The 20,114-nt window shown below is 41.5% G+C and overlaps 1 protein-coding gene across 3 annotated transcripts in view; it reads left to right on the top strand.

The window, feature by feature from the left end:
- The window catches only part of LOC138641949 (solute carrier family 22 member 13-like), a 42,387-nt gene extending 24,466 nt beyond the window's left edge, over positions 1-17,921 (top strand). Inside the window, exons 6-10 of one of the 3 annotated variants that reach the window (XM_069729786.1) lie at positions 249-343; positions 9,753-9,967; positions 15,548-15,656; positions 16,789-16,998; positions 17,239-17,910. In XM_069729786.1, the coding sequence (XP_069585887.1) occupies positions 249-343; positions 9,753-9,967; positions 15,548-15,656; positions 16,789-16,998; positions 17,239-17,323 (714 nt within the window). In that variant the 3' untranslated portion in view covers positions 17,324-17,910. Of the gene's footprint in view, positions 1-248; positions 344-9,752; positions 9,968-15,547; positions 15,657-16,788; positions 16,999-17,238 lie in introns of those variants that run through there. The other 2 variants (XM_069729787.1, XM_069729788.1) reach the window with 2 other exon arrangements.
- Positions 17,922-20,114: the final 2,193 nt, after the last annotated feature.

Here is a 20,114-nt window from a genome sequence, read left to right as displayed (position 1 = left end):
AACGGCATCAGTCCTGAAGAGGGACAGCTGCTATGTTGACGTTGAGCAGCTGAATCGCTGGCAGGAGTGGTCGCTGATGACCCTTTGTGCCAGTGCTGAATAGAACAGGAAGGTAATTGGATGTCAGTTAGATTTTATGCCTGTCGTAGAAAAAATAGTCCTGGATAAACTATTTAAGTACTTGGATTAGTTTTGGGTTATTGATAATATTACATTCCCTTGTTATTTTCTATTCTTACTCTTTTAAGTTAAAAGAAGAAAAAAAGGCAAAATCTAGCAACATGATAGATCTGTTTAGGAACCCAACTCTGAGAAAAAGAACGCTCATTATGTGTTTGGTATGGTAAGTTCCAACAGTAGTGTCCTTGCTAGAGATAACCAAAAGACAATTGTAAAAACCTCTTATCTATTGGTCTATAGACCTTTAAAGGTGCTGAAATGTAGTGGGTCTGATGTTTTAGACAACACCTGGACACCAACTCATCTCTAGGTACTTGCAAGAATTGGAAATTTAATTAACACTAAAATCATAAAATAATACAGTTTTGCTTTATAGGGGAAAAGTAATTAGGTAAAGATGTTGAACATACATGGAGATGAGGTGGATTCATTCGCTGAAGGGAATGTACTCCATATGTCGGTCTTAAATAGGAGACTGTTGGAGTAGGAAAAGCCAAGATGCACCTGACTCAGTAAATTTAGAACGTTTTTGGATGACCGCTTAACCCCACTAAATCTTTAGAAATGTTGCATAGTAAAATCGAAAAAAAGAATCACACTTAGCACAAAACAGGTGTGCGACAAAATGTACTATTTTGTTTTCACTAGAAAATTGGTGCAAATAGCTTACTAAAGGTTCGCTAATACTTCCTATGAGAATGAAGCATACTATCATGGCATAGAACAAGCATTACAGGGTCTACTGACTAAAGAAATCATGAGAATACCCAATCCTTAAAGAGTAGCCTTTGTTTTAATTTTTATTTCATAAATCAAAAGTGTACATGAAAAAGGCAACTTTATAATAGACAAAATGTCATCTTTTGACTCTTAGATTGATCTTTCACTCTCAATTCATGGTTTCGTACCCGACAATTATTATGCAGTGTTATATGTTCTGGTACTAAACTTCCACGGGTCCGCTTATCATGGGTAAAATCAATATTAAGTGAATATAGAACTTATGATTACGGAGAAGACAGTTATTGCTTATAAAATTCTATGAGGAGCTAAAGGCAGACACCGACATTAAGAGCAAGTTCTCCCGAAACAACAGTTACAGTTCTCCATAGAACTTTAAGAGCACTAACTGCCATTTCCTATCTCAGTAATGGGAAAATCTGTATTTACTGAAGACAGATTTTACTTGAGAATTGAAAATGTTTAGATTAAATGATTGGTCCTTGAGAATAAAGCAGATTTATCCGATAAGATATATTACAGTGTCTTATTTTTATGTATACTATGGATTTATGAAAAAAAAAAAACAATACTCTTTAAACTAAACTTATTTTTATTGAAAAGGCTGTGGTTGGAGCTTATTCCACTTGTAAGATTACACTGTGTTCCAAATTATTATGCAAATTGGATTTAAGTGTCATAAAGATTTACCGTATTTTCCGGCGTATAAGACGACCCCCAACTTTTCCAGTTAAAATATAAAATCTTCTCAAAAGTCAGGGGTTGTCTTATATGCCGGGTGTCGTCTTACAGGGTGGGTGCGGAGCAATCTGCGGTCGACGTATATAGTGGGGGGGAGTGGTCCCGATGACGAGGTGAGGGAGCGCCTCACCAGGAAGGTGTAAGTGAAGCAAACTGTCAGCGTCTGGGATGCCAGGGGTATGCAAAAAAGAGAGAGAGCGGTGCTGTGCCTAGAAAAACACTCCTCTTTCACTCATCTGGCTCACCCTTGTATCCTATTATCTCCTTCTCTGCCTCTGCTTCACTTACACCTTCCCGGTGAGGTGCCCCCTCACCTCGTCATTGGGGTTGCTCCCCCCACAATATGTGGCGACCGCAGATTACTCCGCACCTGCCCTATAAGACGACACCTGGCGTATAAGACGACACCCGACTAGTGAGAAGATTTTCAGGGGTTAAAAAGTAGTCTTATACGCCAGAAAATACAGTAATTGTTTTGTTTTTCAAATAAACTTGTGGATGGTATTGTGTCTCAGGGCTCAACTGAAATCAATCTTGAACACATGTGATAATTAGTTTTCCAGGTGATTCTAATTAAAGGAAAACTACTTAAAAATGATGTTCTACATTATTAAGCAGGCCAAAGGTTTCAAGCAATATGAGAAATAAAAAGGATCTCTCTGCTCATGAAAAGCGTTAAATAGTGCAATGGCTTGGACAAGGTATGAAAAATTTAGATGCTTTGCAAAAACTTTGTGATCATCATACTGTGAAGAGATTTGTGACTGAAACAGAGCACAGACAGAGTTCATGCAGATAAAGGCATAATGAGGAAGGTTTCTGCCAGACAAATTCATTGGATTAAGAGAGCAGCTGCCAAAATACCATTACAAAGCAGCAAACAGTTATTTGAAGCTGCTGGTGCCTCTGGAGTCCCTTGAACCTCAAGGTGTATGATCCTTCAAAGGCTTGCTGTGGTGCATAAACTTACTATTCGGCCACCCCTAAACAGTGTTCACGAGCAGAAACGGTTGCAGTGGACCCAGACATACATGAAGACTAATTTTCAAACAGTCTTGTATACTGATGAGTGTCGAGCAACCCTGGATGGTCCAGATGGATGGGAGTAGTGGATGGTTGGTGGATGGCCACCATGTTGCAACAAGGCTGCAACGTCAGCAAGTAGGTGGAGAAATCATGTTTTGGGCCGGAATCATGGGGAAACAGCTTGTGGGGCCCTTTAAGGTTCCTGAAGGTGTGAAAATGACCTCTGTAAAGTAAATAGCGTTTCTGATTGACAATTTTCTTCCATCGTCTAAAAGTAGAAACGTGCCTTCAGGAGCAATATGATCTTCATGCTGACAATGCCCCATCTCATGCTGCAAAGAATACCTCTGAGTCATTGGCTGCTATGGGCATAAAAGGAGATAAACTCATGGTGTGGCCACTAGGGTTGAGCGAAACGGATCGTTCATTTTCAAAAGTCGCCGACTTTTGGCAAAGTCGGGTTTCATGAAACCCGACCCGATCCCTGTGTGGGGTCGGCCATGCGGTATGCGACTTTCGCGCCAAAGTCGCGTTTCGTATGACGTGCTTGGCGCCATTTTTTTCAGCCAATGAAGGGGCGTGGGCAGAGTGATGACATAGGTCTTAGGGGCGTGGACGCCTATCGCCATGTTGTCGCTTGTGCGCTGTAGCGATTTGCACTGTGTAACACCAGCTTTTCAGTTCAGGGACGGACGGAGGGGGGAGAGAGAGAGAAAAAAAAAAAAAAAAAAAAAATTCCCATTGGCTTTGCATTGGGTTTCGTGTTTCGGTCGATCCTCGACTTTTCGCCATAATCGGCCGATTTCACTCGACTCAACTTTTGAGTTAGTCGGGTTTCGCGAAACCCGGCTCGACCCTAAAAAAGTCAAGGTCGCTCAACCCTAGTGGCCACCATCTTCCCCTGACCTCAACCCTATAGAAAACCTTTGGAGTATCATCCAGCACAAGATCTATGAGGGTGGGAGGCAGTTCACACCAAAACAGCAGCTCTGGGAGGCTATTCTGACTTCATGCAAAGAAATACAAGCAGAAACTCTCCAAAAACTCACAAGTTCAATGGATGCAAGAATTGTAAAGGTGATATCAAAGAAGGATTCCTGTGTTAACATGTAGCTTGGCCTGTTAGGATGTTTTGGAGTTAAATAGCTTTTTTGTTCAGTGAATGTGACCTCCTAATGCTGCAAATTCCACAAATGAGCATTTTCAGTTCTTTAAAACATATCAAATGTATAGAAATTCTACTGTGCCTAATATTTTGGAACAGTGCATTTTGAGTTTTTATTCATTTTGGAGATTATACTGTTATCATTGGGAGGTTTCTTCAATAAAATTCGATGTATACTCTAACGGGTGATGACTTTTATTAGACTGACTGTCATTTGCACCGAGCATTTAGGAAAATCCGAGAAAAATGTCATCTGCATAATAATTTGGAACATGGTGTAGAGTTCATGGGAGGCAAAACCGATGGGTACCATGTCTCCAGCTGGAGTGGCACAGCAACAAAAGAAGGGAAAATGGAGGAAGACTGGCACTTCCAGTGGTTCAATAAAGCAACGATTTTATTTAGCAAGCCATAAAAAAAGTTATACAGCGTTAAAAAACGGATGCGTTTCTGGCATCCAAGATGCCCTTAATCACAGTAGAGTATTAGAATAACACTAATCTCTTTGTAAACTAGAACCAATCACAGAAACCTGTGATTAACGAAAACTACATAACAGGCGTGTAAGGAAAACGGACATATTAATCTATTGGCAATGGTAGCAATACAGATAACGAAACTTCAATAAATATAAAAAAGGTAACTTTTGTAATTCATCCCCATAGGACATTTACGATCTAAATTTAACCACTTCACGACTGGAGGTATTTTAGTTTTTGCGTTTTCGTTTTTTGCTCTCCTTCTTCCTAGAGCCATAACTTTTTTATTTTTTAGTCAATATGTCCATGTGAGGGCTTGTTTTTTGCGGGACGAGTTGAACATTTGACTGACACAATTAGTTTTAACATATTGTGTACTAGGAAATGGAAAAAAAATTCCAAGCGCGGTGAAATTGCAAAAAAAAAGTGCAATTCCACAATTGTTTTTGGTTTTGCTTTTTTACTAGGTTCACTAAATGCTAAAACTGACCTGCCATTATGATTCTCCAGGTCATTACGAGTTCATAGACACCAAACATGTCTAGGTTTTTTTTTGTCTAAGGGGTTAAGCAAAATTGCAAACTTTGTTAAAAAAACCCTTAATTAAGAATATTAAAGGAGTCTGTGTCATTCTTTCAATTAAAGGACTTCTTTCTGGGTGTCTGTTTTTTCTTACAATGTGACTATGGGGTTAGTAATGAGGGCGTCTTATTGATGCCTCTCCATTACTATCCTCGGGGCTTGATGTCACCTGACAATACAAAGTTGACATCACCCCCCCAACTATCATCCTACTTGCCACAGCTACATGGCAAATGGGAAGAGCGAGGCTAAGTGCCAGAATTGGCGCATCTTAGAGATGCACCTTTTCTAGGGCAGCTGAGAGCTGATGTTTTTAGCTTGGGGGGCAGTAGCCATGACCCCTTCCTAGGCTATTAATATCAGCCTGCAGCTGTCTGCACAGCCTTTGCTGGCTATTAATTATAGAGGGACCCCACATCATTTTCTTTTTGGGGTCCCTCACTTTATTAGCCAGTAAAGGCTTAGTATACAGTTGTGAGCTGATATTAATAGCCTGGGAAGCTCCATGGTATTAGCCCCCTTCCTAGGCTATAAGCATTGGCCCCCAGCTGTCGGCTTTCCCTCTGATAGTTATGAAAATTATGTGGGAGCCAACAACATTTTTTTCCGAAAAATAGTCTTTTATTAATAGCAATAATAATAATAATTTTATTAATATAGTGCCAACATATTCCGCAGCGCTTTACAATTATAGAGGGGATTTGTACAGACAATACACATTACAGCATAACAATAATCACAGTTCAAAACAGATACCAAAAGGAGTGCAGGCCCTGCTCGCAAGCTTACAAACTATGAGGAAAAAGGGAAGACATGAGAGGTGGATGGTAACAATTGCTTTCGTTGTTTGGACCAGCCATAGTGTAAGGATCGGGTGTTCATGTAATGCTGCCTGAACCAGTTAACAGACTAAATATGTAACAGTACAGACACAGAGGGCTAATTAACTGCATAAAGTGTATGAGAGCATGATGCAAAGAACCTGGGATAGTTAGGTTAATGTGTTGAGGTGGTAGGCCAGTCTGAACAAATGCGTTTTAGGGCACGCTTAGAACTGTGTGATTGGGGATTAATCGTATTAACCTGGGTAGTCCATTCCAAAGAATTGGCGCAGCACGTGAAAAGTCTTGGAGACGGGAGTGGGAGGTTCTGATTATTGAGGATGTTAACCTCAGGTCATTAGCAGAACGGAGAGCACGGGTAGGGTGGTAGGCTGAGATCAGGGAGGAGATGTAGGGTGGTGCTGAGCCATGGAGAGCTTTGTGGATGAGGGTAATAGTTTTGTACTGGATTCTGGAGTGGATGGGTAACCAGTGTAATGACTGGCACAAGGTAGAGGCATCGGTATAACGATTAGTGAGGACTGTGATCCTGGCTGCAGCATTCAGGACAGATTGGAGAGGGGAGAGTTTGGTAAGAGGGAGGCCAATTAGTAGAGAGTTACAATAATCCAGACGAGAATGAATAAGAGAAACAGTAAGAGTTTTTGCAGAGTTGAACGAAACAAAAAAGGGCGAATTCTAGAAATGTTTTTGAGATGCGAGCCAATGATCGGATGTGGGGGGTGAATGAAAGCTCGGAATCAAGGATGACCCCAAGGCAGCGGGCATGTTGCTTGGGAGTAATGGTGGAACCACACACGGAGAAGGCAATGTCAGGCGAAGGTAGGTTAGTAGAGGGAGAGAACACGAGGAGTTCAGTTTTTGACAGGTTCAGTTTCAGATAGAGGGAGGACATGATGTTAGAAACAGCGGTAAGACAATCGCTAGTATTTTCTAAAAAGGTAGGCGTGATATCAGGGGAAGAAGTGTATAATTGGGTGTCATCAGCATAGAGATGGGACTGGAAAGCAAATCTACTGATTGTTTGTCCAATTGGGGCAGTATACAAAGAGAAGGGGGCCTAGGACTGATCCTTGAGGAACCACAACAGTAAGGGGAAGGTTAGAGGAGGAGGAACCAGCAAAAGATACAGTGAAAGAGCGGTCAGAGTGATAGGAGAAGAACCAGGAGAGAATGGTGTCCTTGAGGCCGATGGAGTGTAGCATAGTGAGGAGGAGCTGATGATCCACGGTATCGAATGCTGCAGAGAGATCCAAGAGAATTAGCATGGAGTAGTGGCCATTAGATTTAGCTGTTATTAGGTCATTAGAGATTTTAGTGAGGGCAGTTTCAGTAGAGTGTCAAGAGCGGAAACCAGATTGAAGAGGGTCGAGAAGAGAGTTATATGAGAGATATCGGATAAGATGGGAGTGGACCAGGCGTTCGAGGAGTTTAGAGATAAAGGGAAGATAAGAGACAGGTCTATAGTTAGCGGCACAGTTTTGGTTGAGGGATGGTTTTTTAAGCAGTGGATGCATGATGGCATGCTTAAATGAGGAGGGAAAGATACCAGAAGAGAGAGAGAGGTTGAATATTTTTGTTAGGTGAGAGGTGACAGCAGGGGAAAGGGACTGGAGGAGATGTGATGGAATAGGGTCACTGGTGCAAGTGGTCGGGCGAGAAGATGCAATGAGCCTGATTACTTCTTCTGTAACTGGTTCAAAGTCAGAGAGTGAACTACATGCAGTGGGGGAGGGAGGACAGTGCATAGTATGAAGGGATTGGGAGATAATTTCCTGTCGGATGTGGTCAATTTTTTCTTTGAAGTAGTTGGCCAGATCGTCAGTGCGGAGATCCATGGTTGGGGCCTGCACTCTTGGGTTGAATAGGGAATGAAAAGTGTCAAAGAGATGTTTAGAGTTGTTGGGCAGTGACGTGATGAGGGTGTTGAAATAGGTTTGTTTGGAGAGGTGAATGGCAGAGTTGTATGTTTTAAGCATGAACTTATAATGCATGAAATCTTTGGGTAGATTAGATTTTATTAATTAAAACCTCTACCTTTTTGTTAAGTATATAATTCCACTTGTGCTAATTCATAGTTTTGATGCCTTCAGTGTGAATGTACAATTTTCATAGTCATGAAAATACAGAAAAATCTTTAAATGAGAAGGTGTGTCCAAACTTTTGGTCTGTACTGTATATATATATATATATATATATATATATATATATATATATATATATATATATATATATATATCTGTTCTATCTATTCTATTCTAACCTGTCAGTGTGGTTACACTGTACGGGGCACATGAATTGCCGGCTTTTCAAATGCAATCGGTGTGTAAAAATCTGACAGCACTCACATGGTCCGGGTGCTGTGGGATATTTTTCTTGCACCCATTGACTTCTATTGTGGGATGTGATCCAATTTCCAATTATCACAGCATTCTGCGATTTTTTTCCAGTCTGATTGTGATCTGATCCGAGCTGGAAAAAACGCAGGTGAACACACAATCAAAGAATAACATTAGTCCGAATTCAACACAATTTTTTAATCGGATTGCATTTGTCCGATTTTTCATTGCAAGTGGGAATGAGCCCTTTGACTGTTTTTAGATAATTCGAACGGGATTTGAAAGCCTTGCATATGCAGATTGGAGATCTGCACAAGGGTAACAGGAAAAACTGAACCTCAGAATTTGTTGTGCAATTTCTCATTAGTACGCTGATACCCCATGTGGGGGGAACCACTGTTTGGGCACATGTCAGGGCTCGGAAGTAAAGAAGTGACGTTTTGGAAAATGGACTTTGATGGAATAGTCTGCGGTTGTCATGTTGTTTGCAAAGCCCCTAACGTGACTAAATAATTGAAATCCCACACAAGTGACCCGATTTTGGAAGCTAGACCACCCAAGGAATTTATTTAGATATGTGGTAAGCACCATGAACCCCTAAGTGCTTCACAGAAAATTATAATGTTGAGTCGTGAAAACAAAAAAAATCTAATTTTTCCCACAAAAATGATCTGTTAGACCCTATTTTTTTTATTTTCACAAAGGTAACAGGAGAAAATTGACCCCAAAATTTGTTGTGCAATTTCTCCTGAGCACGCTGATACTCATATGTTGGAGAAAGCCACTGTTTGGGCGCATGGCAGAGCTCGGAAGTGAAGGAGTGACGTTTTGGAATGCAGACTTTGGGGGAATGGTCTGCGGACGTCATATCACGTTTCGAGAGTTCCTGATGTGCCGAAACAGTGGAAATCCCCCACATGTGACCATATATTGGAATTGATCTAGTGTGTCCTGTATGTCAATTTTATAATTGTCCTGGCATACGTGAGTTGTGTAGTGTACGTCAGGTTGGCTTATGTGAGTTGTGTAGTGAACGTCAGTTTAGCATATGTTGGTTAGGTATGTAAGTCAGAAATTAATTTAGTAGTCCTTGGATGCGCAGTACAGTTTAAAGCATTCTTTTATACACAGGCCAGATATCACATTGATAAATGGTGTCCTTGCATATACCCCTTCTGTAACACAGTCGGTATTCTGCTGGTCTTTCACCTATAACCTCCAGACAGAGAATCCAGTCATCTTCCCTATATTAATATGAATTATTGTGAAATCCATTGCAGATCTGCAGTAACTTGTGTGGATTTTGCCATGTATTTTGCAAATATTTTTTTCTGCTCAATTTACTTCCTGAGTGGATGTACTCTTAAATGGAATGCCTCATTATATACAACCAAATGCAATCAGCTGATCACCATGGGTCGGGTTCCCAAGTTGATGCGCACAGCTATATATTTGTCATGCCGCAGCCACTGTTGGGGTAATGAAGCCGGCATTTAAATGACAAAGTCCTTCTAAGCTGAACCCATTGCCCAACAGCCAAGTTAATGTGTTATGAAGGCTGTATGTCGTTAATAATTGCATAAACCAAATATACCCGTGTAATTTCATAAAAATGGCTCAAAGGTAAACTTTCTATGTTTTTGACATTTTTTTCTAGGTTTGCAAACAGTTTAGTGTATTACGGCCTCAGTCTAAATGTAGGAAGCTTTGGGCTCAACATTTATCTTACTCAGCTCATATTTGGAGCTGTTGAAATTCCTGCACGTATTGGATCTATGTTCACCGCGCAATTTTTTGGAAGAAGGTTGAGTCAATCATTATTTCTTTTATTGGGAGGAACTGCTTGTCTCATTATCACTGCAATACCAAAACGTAAGCCATGTATTGACTCATATCCCTCTGTTTTTGCATAAATTTATTTTGCTTTAATTTATGTTCTCGCCGGTCTTGATGAGGGGCGTGCTGGAGAATCTGACAAGTGCTGTGTGCCTCCGTATGCTAAACCAGAGATCTCACTCCAGTCAGGTACTGGAGTGAGATTAATGATGTAGAGAACACCACAGCTGGTCATGAATTAGATGGGCACTGGGATTCACTGGCTGTATGATTTCAACCATATACACTACTCACAAAAAGTTAGGGATATTTGGCTTTCTGGCAAAATTTCAGGATGAACCTAAATTGCACTGTAACCTTTTCAGGTGAACCCAATGTGACCATCTCTAAACGTTTGAATGCATATGTCCCACTGTTCAATGTTTCAGTACATTTTGCACAATTTGCTGTTCTCTAGCGAAGAACTTAATGGCAAACTTCACAACAGGTGTATGATCCATGAATTGCCCAATAAATTAAGAGGTTAATCTAGAATTGGTATTTAAATGGTCCTCCACATCATACTGTTCACATATTGACATCATGAGACTAAGACGGTACCTAATAATCGATCACCAGTACCTCGCCATTGTGAGTCTTCAAGCAGGATGTTCTCAGACGGAAATGGCTACTAAGCTTAGAGTGGCACAGTGTCATAAGTAGGTTACAAAAGTCACAGAAAGGCAGAGAAGTGGACGTCATTTGGCCACTTCCCATACTGATGACCGCTTCATTGTGAACAATGCCCTTTGGAACTGGATGATGAATTCTACAGAACTCCAGGCACATTAAATGGTGGTGAGAAGCACCCAAGTGTCATGTCAGACCATTCAAAACCATTTACATCAGCATGGTCTGCGTGCTAGATGACCTGCAAGGATACCTGACCACAACACCAGGCACAGGCGTCGTCTACTATGTTGGACGAGGGACCAGTGGACCTCAGCGCTGTTCAGTTAAGTCAGGAGTGGAGGAGAGGGAGGAGCTTAGGAAAGTCAAAAGGTGCTATATAATGAGGGTGCCAATGGGTTCTAATAAAACGGATGTAGCAGAGGCAGAAGGGTTCATTCAGTTCCTTCAAGTCCCCTAACAGTAGGAAGAAATATCTCAAACTTCATGTGGACGCCTTAACAGTCTTGGGCCTACTGCCCGGAGGAGGTATTGAGTGCCATATCTCTGTCTCCCCAATGAAGATGTCGGCCAGGTGAGCGAAAAGAAACGATGATGGGCTTCAGGGAAATTGTTATGCTGGATAGGAAGCTCCTGGGTCCAACAAAAGATGTTAAGGCGGGGGGCAGGTCAGGCAGAAAGAAGTCAAGAACTGCAATACACAGTACCAAGGGAACATCACCAAAAAGGGACTCTGTCTCAATTTGTGTGCCGCAATTGCTTGTATCTGTATTACACAGTAAAGCCGATCCTGTTCACTCGGACCTATGGTCTACTGTCATATCTATAGCTGCAGCCGGATCCGGTCCCATGGATGGGGAGGTTACAAGGACTCTCAAAAAGTGAGTAAAGATCGAACTCCACAGTCCAACACCCCACACCTGTCTGACTCCTGTTTGGAGAGGGGTTTCAGGGAAAAGAGAATTCCTTTCCGGCCCAGAGCAAACTGGCCATGTACCTCCCTTCATCTATGCAATACAGAACTGCCCTATACTTTGTGAATGGCACAGTGATAAGCCCCTTCTACGTGAATCACACACTTAGATAGGAGAAAAAAGGATCATCCCCGCGCTGCCGCAAGAAGAATTTCAAAAATTGTAGAGGTTTTCAACGTGGTTTATTAAACCACGGTAAATAAACCACGTTGAAAACCTCTACAATTTTTGAAATTCTTCTTGCGGCAGCGCGGGGATGATCCTTTTTTCTCCTATCTAAGTGTGTGCTTCAATCAGGTCCTGCACTGACCTGTGGATCTGCAGCAGCCGCCATTAATATACCGTATTTTTCGGACTATAAGACGCACCGGACCATAAGACGAACCCCAAATTTGGGGTGAAAATTGCAGAAAAAAAGATTTTTGTCCGAATTTACAGTATCTTACCTGAGGGCTGGAGGTGGCAAAGCAGGGTCACAGGAAGCATGGTGTCGGGAGAGGTGCGGTGATGCGGTGGGCGATATGGCGTGCACCTGAGCAGGGTCCCTTCCTGTTTAGGTGGGCGACGCCACGGCCTGGTGTCCATGGGGGGGTTGCAGCAGTGCTGTGGCGGCGGCAGAGGTGCAGGGATGATGAGGCGCAGTGAGCGGTATGGCGTGAGCAGGGTCCCTTTCAAAGGTGAGGTGACGCAGCGGCGCAGTATCCAAGGTAAGCAGCAGAGTCGGGTGAATCATGGCTTTATCGGTGGCGGCGGCCATCTTCCTGAGGCCGCGCGTGTGTAGATGAAGTGCTCTGCTTCCCGGGGCTTCAGGAAAATGGCCGCGGGAGGCCGCGCGTGCACAGATGGAGATCGCGGTGGCCATTTTCCTGAAATCGAGTTCGCAGATTTAGATCTCGGCTTCAGGAAAATGGCTGTCGCGATCTCCATCTATGCACGCGCAGCCTCCCGCGGCCATTTTCCTGAAGCCCCGGGAAGCAGAGCACTCCATCTGCACACGCGTGGCCTCAGGAAGATGGCTGCCGCCACCGATAAAGCCGCTGCGTCACCTCACCTGTGGAAGGGACCCCGCTCACGCCATACCGCTCACTGCCTCATCATCCCCGCACCTCTGCCGCCGCCACACCACTGCCGGTAAGCTTGCATTCCAACTATAAGACGCACCCCCCCATTTTCCTCACATTTTTTGGGGGAAAAAAGTGCGTCTTATAGTCCGAAAAATACGGTATGTCCTTCTTTTAATCTCACCAGGTGAGTAGTTTTCTTGGTGGGCAACTTTGTGTAACGTTTGATAAGACCCTATTTGCGCTTTCGTGTCTCCCTCTTTTTACTGACCTTCTACGTGAATAACATGACTAATCCAGTCATTGTGGTTCTGCATGAACCACACAGGCCTAATTTCATCATAATGGATGACAATGCTGCAGCTCATCGAGGTCATATCGTTAGTCAATTCCTGCTGGACACTGCGGTACCTCAATGTTGTGGCCTGCACTTTCTCCAGACCTGAATTCTATAGAAAACCTGTAGGATCCGCTGAGTCGTTGTATAGAGGCTCATAACTCTGTATCCCAGAACCTCAATGACCTCAGAGCCACCCTTCAAGATGAGTGGCGTGCCGTGCCTCAGCAGACAATAATTCGACTTGTGAACAGCATGAGAAATCGTTGTCAGGCTGTAATTGATGCTCAAGGCCAAATGACAAGTTATTGAGACATTGACATTTTTGTTGGGGTGTACCCACCACTGCTGTTGACTTTTGTTTCAATAAATTGTTTGAGATGAGAAGATCACCATTGCATGCTTCTACTGAAATGTCCGACTTTCATGATAAAATATCACTTTCTACATTTTCCATAAATTTCACCCAAAAACCAAATATCCCTAACTTTTTGTGAGTATTGTGTTTGATTCTTAAACTCTGCAGCATTTTAGAGAAAAGCCTACTTTAAACACTGCTTGGGACTCAGTCCCTGGTGGCTTCTCCTTGCCTCCTCCCCTTGAGTGGCAGGTCTCTACTTGCGTGCATTTTTAGGCTGTGTGCACACGTTGCAGATTTGGTGCAGAATTTTCTGCATAAAATCTGCACTAAATCTGCATCTCCTGGCAGAATCCGCAGGTGCGTTTTTTGTGCGTTTTTTGTGTTTTTTATGCGTTTTTTTGTGCAGATTTTACCAATGGATTTCTATAATGGAGGGGTGCAGAAACGCTGCAGAACTACACAAAAGAAGTGACATGCACTTCTTTGAAATCTGCAGCATTTCTGCGCAGATGTTTCTGCACCATGTGCACAGCTTTTTTTCACATTGATTTACATTGTACTGTAATCACAGTGCAGTTCTGCAGCGTTTCTGCTGCAGAAAAATCTGCTGCAGTTCTGCACTAAATCTGCATTGTGTGCACATACCCATAAGGAGGGATCTATCAGTTTTTGGTAGTGGGTGGAGAGATGCCATCGGACACCCACCTTTCTGACTAGTCTCCTGTGCGGCTCAGTCCCCGGCACTTTTAAATTATGTTTTTCATGGCTGAAATCATACAGTCAGTGCCTGATACATGCTTTGTATGGATCAAGCAGCATGTATTAGCTGTTAGATTCTCTTTAAGTAAAAAAATATTGCATGGGTTAAAGAGGTACATTTCACTGGATGAGCTGCCTCACTCTCCATGTTTCTTGATTGTTTGTGACTATTGGATAAGTCTGTAGAGGCGTGCACCCCCTCTGTCACATTGTCAGTGCTGCTGCTTTTAGTTAGGTGTATTCATGTACAGCGTCATACACTGTATATACAGTTTCATTCAAAATGATACATTGTCCAATGTAAATTAAGTTCATTAGCAACATTTACAATGTACAATGAGCTGTTTGCAATAATCAAATCAAACAAGAACAATTAAAATACCTCTCAACGATGTGGTTTCTAAAAATTCAACAAAAAATGTGCATTTACTGATTACTGTAATCTCAGAACTATTCAACCACTTAACGACAAATGTCTTTAGTACTTTAGGGCAGCACGGCGGCTCAGTGGTTAGCACTGGAACTTGTATGATTTACCCGTGTTTGCGTGGGTTTCCTCCAGGTTCTCCAGTTTCCTCCCACAATCTAAAGACCTCCTGATATGGAATTTAGATTTATTCTTCCAACTGTATCTTTACGGACGTTGAATGTTATTGTTATTTTTTTTGTATTTTTTTTTTCTCGTTTTTGCAATACAATGGTCTCTTCTCTTTTCACTTTTTGGCCCACTCTCCTGCCATATTTCTAATATGCTATCAAATGTCTCAGTGAACAAACCCCTAGCTAGTCCAAGTATTTGATGTCTTATATGAAGTCCTTGATTGGTGGCATTGTTCTACCCGAGACAATATCTGATTTGCAAATTTGTGGTCTTATGAGGGATTTGAATGATTTTGGGACTGCAGTAATCGTAAAAAGTGGTATTTTGTTATGAATTTGGATAAACCACTTGTTATATTGTGTTGTTATCTAAATTGTTATTTTCTGAAAATAGCAGAATGTTTTCTAAATTGAAATAATAAGTCTAAATTGTAACGGGGTTTGAATAATTTTGATTGCAACTGTTGAAGAACGGGAGTCACAAAATATTATCCTACTATAGTGGTTTTGCCACCCAGAAACAAACGTTTGATGTTTCTTTTGCCCCTCTAACCTTTCCCTAGACCTTAGGGTCACCTCTCTGTCCCCTTCCTCTTGCATACAAGCAATGTCGATCCTATGGAGAGAGGGGTCTCACAGCTGTTACCTCATTGCAGACACATGGTCTGCCTCTATGGTAGGAATGACCTTGCTCATTGAGAACCCCTTAAGCTCCAGATGATCATATGAAACTCACTGATGCAACAATACATGGGTAAAGATAAGATTTCCAAATTAACTGTAATGTTGTGTTTGCCTTTGAAGCGCTCTCAATATAAAAGCAGTCTAATGAATATCAATCTGTGACATTTTCAGAGTTATCTGTCGGGATCACTGTGCTGGCAGTAATTGGAAAATTTGCAACTGCGTCTTCCTACTCAATTTGTTATATATATGCTGCTGAGTTATTTCCCACAATAATAAGGTGAGATGTCTGTAGTCAAAGAAACACATTCTAAAGGCTTTCTTACTCTAGGGCTCAAGCACATGGTCGTATCGCATGTCTATATTGTACTGATTTGTAATATGGTAATCATCACGCCACTACTGTGCAATACATTACCTCTATGTTTTTACAATTTTACAGCCAAGTGATGGTATCTTATTTTAGATTCCAAGAGAATCTATGATTAAAAAGATCATGGTGTGCTCCAGTACATGCAGTGATATGGAGCTATCCATGGTGCCTCATGGATGAGCGGATCGATTGGCAGGATTCCGGTCCGTCAACAATGTTAGTAGTCTCTGTATGCTGGACGGCAGGCTCGTGAATCTTTTATCTTCTGGGATTCCCAACGCAGCTTTTAATTAGCTGGGTTGGCGCAATGTCATCAATGTATCATACTGCGATGATAACGTTGTACCAGCTCGGCTAATCAAAAGCCATACCGAGGATCCTGGAAGGAAAGCTATTCCTGAACCTCACATGACTATTGGGCAGTAGTCCCACAAATCGATCCGCTCTTCCCTAGGAGGCATCATACGACGTCACCCGAAAAGCCATGGACACATAATACGAACCAACAGGGAAACCCATGCTATGGTGCACTGTATTTGTGCCGATGTTAATGCCAAGGAAGATATGGAACTCTGCAGCTATTGTGTCAGGAGAGCGTTGTCCACTTTTATGCACAATGCATCTCATCACTTGGCGATCCCCCTCTTTAAGTAGTTTGTAACTTTATGTCTGAATTGCTGCAGTTCCTAAAGGGAAGCTTGGCGATGCGAGGGTGCGACGGGACCCGGGCTTTTACAAAATGTCATGGGTCCCCTCCCTTCCCATACTTTTCACTGTGGTGGACTTCGGGAAAATGTCCGCCAGAGGCGGCAAATGCATAGATAGAGATTTTGGGAGGCAAAATCCACCGCAGCCGCCTCCCCCCTGGTAAACTACAGTCGGATTATAAGATGCACCCCAATTTTCCCCCAAAATTTTGGGATAAGAAACTGCATTTTATAATCTGAAAAATACGGTACATATTTATGTTTATTATCATTATTTCACCAAAAATACTATTACCGTATATATTTTTACTGTAGTTTTTTCTATATTCCAGGCAGAATGGAGTAGGGCTTTGCTCTATGACAGCTCGACTAGCTGGGATCATAGCACCACTCATTAGTCTTCTGGACAAATATCATCCGGCTATACCAATGGCCATTTATGGAAGTGGGCCTATTATCGGGGGTCTTTTTTGCTTCCTTTTACCAGAGACACTGGGCAAGAATCTACAGGATCATACATTTGAAGTCAATAATATTCCAAGGTAAATTTGTCCTACAGATCTAAACTATTTTAGATTTGAGAATAATGCTGCATGTCAGAGATTTACTACGGCAGTATCAATGATGTTAACAGTATCTGGCATTCTTCTTGGCTGATCACTGCATGCATGGATGTAGAATTCTAATTCTATATTATTTGCCAGTGATACACCATTATCAGGCGTTATGTTCATAGATTTATTTTGCTATGTTCACTAATGAATGCAAATGTCTTCTTTCAGGTCAGACAGTTTGCCAAAGGACAACTTAAGTAATTCACACACACTAAATGGTGAATCGGAGGAGAAGAAGAGCACCCAGTTATAAAGGACAAATATCTCCATATCATTACATACTGAGAATTATTATTTCTACAAGGACCCAATAACCCCACTAATAATAATAATGGAAGAAGTGCATTTAGAATCCATTGTATACGTATACCCTGTGAATGACAAATCTGCTAAATGACAATGTCAACGTATTTGAAGGGTGTTTGGGAAGATCCTATTGAATAAAAAAAGGCTACACAAATATACAGCCTGGGTGGAATTATATATTATATGGCACTTGAGCTGCATTCATACTTTTTGTTAATCTGTTCTTTTTTTAACAAACCATTGCAGAACTTTTTCTAAAAATAAATGCACGAAGGGCATGTGCTAGATGTAAAACATCCCGGCTAACATGCTTGATATGATGTGGACATGCTCAGCTTTGGAAACTTTCTGGAGGGATGTAATAGTGATCATTAATAGAACATGCACAGTCGATACAGATCCCTCACGAATCACGATTAGTATCTATACTGGGATATATATAGTAGGAGATCTGAGCACTGACGAACATGGCAAAATAGCGGTAGCACGCATTATACATGGCCAGGGAACTGATAGCACAACACTGGTTATCAGAGCAGGCGCCCACAATAACAGAATTTATAATTGGATATTAAATCTGGAAAAAAAATATAAATTTGAAAAGGAAGGCCATTTCCAAATTTGAAAAAATATGGTCTTTATGAATTGATGGCTCCGGCCTAGCATCCAGAGAACTGTAAAGATTTCGACTAGGACTATTTTGATTTATGTATAGATTCAATTTAAAGACATGATAGGTGCTATATGCCATATTGGGCAGCTTTACTCACATATATAACAGTTCCAAATCAAGATTTAGACTCCCCATTAATACTATTATGATAGTGATTATTCATATTGTAAGACTTCTAATCTGCTGTGGACAGAACTGTGAAACATTTTTCTCAAAATGTTATGTTTAAAAGGGTGACATGTCGTGGGAGGAGGATAGAAGAGGGACTGGGTCCCTTTCATGGTTCAGTTGTTGCTTTTTACTGTCGCGTCACAAAAATAGAATTTTAATAATAAAAAATATTTGATTTTTACAAAAAATAAAAAATAAACGCACAAACATAAAAGAGAGTCCCCATACAAATCAATGGGACCCCTTGGCTTCTGTATGAAGCAGGAGCTCACAGGATCCTAATTCTGTTTATAAGTCTCATTTGCCTTTTCTAAATGGAGCCTAAAAATGGAGAGGATAAACGGATGTGTGAACAAGAGCGTTAGTGCTTTCACATTGCATTTAATTACACGTTCAGGGGTCCCGTCCTGGCTAGCGTTCATACCCCCACAAAATGGGATTCTGACATATGGTATTTGCCGGGCCATAGACTATAATGGTGCTGGCAGAGCAACAATGAGCTCTGCCGTACATCATTTCCAGGCGTATACGCCTACTAGTGGCAGACGCCCAAACGCAGTCTACTACATCTGGGTGTCCACCTCCAGTAGGCGTACACGCTCAAAGATGATGCATGGGTGAGCATACATTTGCTCTGCCAGCACCATTATAGTCTATTGCCCCGTCAGCACATGTGTTCAAATCTCGTTTTACGGGTGGTTCTGACGCAAGCCCTGACAAGACCCACAAACGTGTAACTAAACGCAATGTTAAAACACCCTTACAACTGTAATTTCTGTTATGTCTAGCAATTTTTTCAGTGTATTATGCACTTAAATTAAACTGGTCACAAAGTATTTGTAAATGGAATGCACCTACTTTGGATCAAGGTGTTTCCACTCTCTACAAGACAGAACATTTTCATCTAGACTTTAACTTGTCCACTTCAACATTTTTCTAATGGTTCAGAATGGGTTAAAATAATTTAGGAAGCAATATCTGCTCCGAGGTTGCCCAGTCCCTACACTGATAACGTCTCAGCTAGTCATTGGCTGAGGTGGGTCACTGTTGCTATCGGCTGAAGGATCATTGCATCTCATTCAAGAGCTAATAGGAAGTACAGAATAGTTGTGCACTTGGGAAGCACTGGATTGGGAGCAGCAAAGTGAGTAGTGTTTTTTATGATCTTTTTACAATTTTTTTTTTTAATTTCCAAAGTGGAAAGCACTTTTATTAGTAGTGGACTTGACATATGTGGATCCAATGTTGCCAGTGTTCAACGAACAAGCATTCTAGTGCTTTGTTTGTTTTCAGGACATTAATCAACATCAGGACATGAAAGGTGAAAAGAAATATAGATTGGTATAATAGAAAAAGTTATTTTTGTTTATGGTACACTAAGCTATAGAATATGGCCTACTTTAAAAGTTTTGCTTTCCTTTTACCAAAATATCCCCTTATTAAATAAAGTAATCTTTGTAAAAAGTAAAAAAAAAAAAAAGTAAGACGACAGCGCCGATATTAGGCTGCTGTGCTCTTACTTCCATTGGATGAATGCCACAGAAGCACAAGAAGTGAGATTGCAGCAGCCCAATAGCGATTGCAGGACTCACATGGCTTAACATCAAACAAGGCAGCACTCAGCAGCGCTATAGCATGCAAGCATGAAATCTGAAAATTGAAATGCATTACTGCACTAGAAATATGAAAAAGTTGAAAATGCCTCAGGCATTTTTAATCACAGCAGTATCACTACCCCTCCACAGAGATATTAGACTTTAGTCTAGGAGAGAATTCACATTAGGTTCCAATAGAGTTTAGACTGTCTAAACGAGGATTGGCATTAAGATAGGTCCTGGAAACGAGAATCGCCTTAACGTGGCTTCCAGGTACACATGAATTGGCCAATTTATGC

The sequence above is a fragment of the Ranitomeya imitator genome, chromosome 6 (assembly GCF_032444005.1).
Source record: "Ranitomeya imitator isolate aRanImi1 chromosome 6, aRanImi1.pri, whole genome shotgun sequence".
Taxonomy (NCBI): Eukaryota; Metazoa; Chordata; class Amphibia; order Anura; family Dendrobatidae; genus Ranitomeya; species Ranitomeya imitator.
Note: the sequence above shows the minus strand (reverse complement) of the source record. Positions and strands in the feature narration are given on the sequence as shown.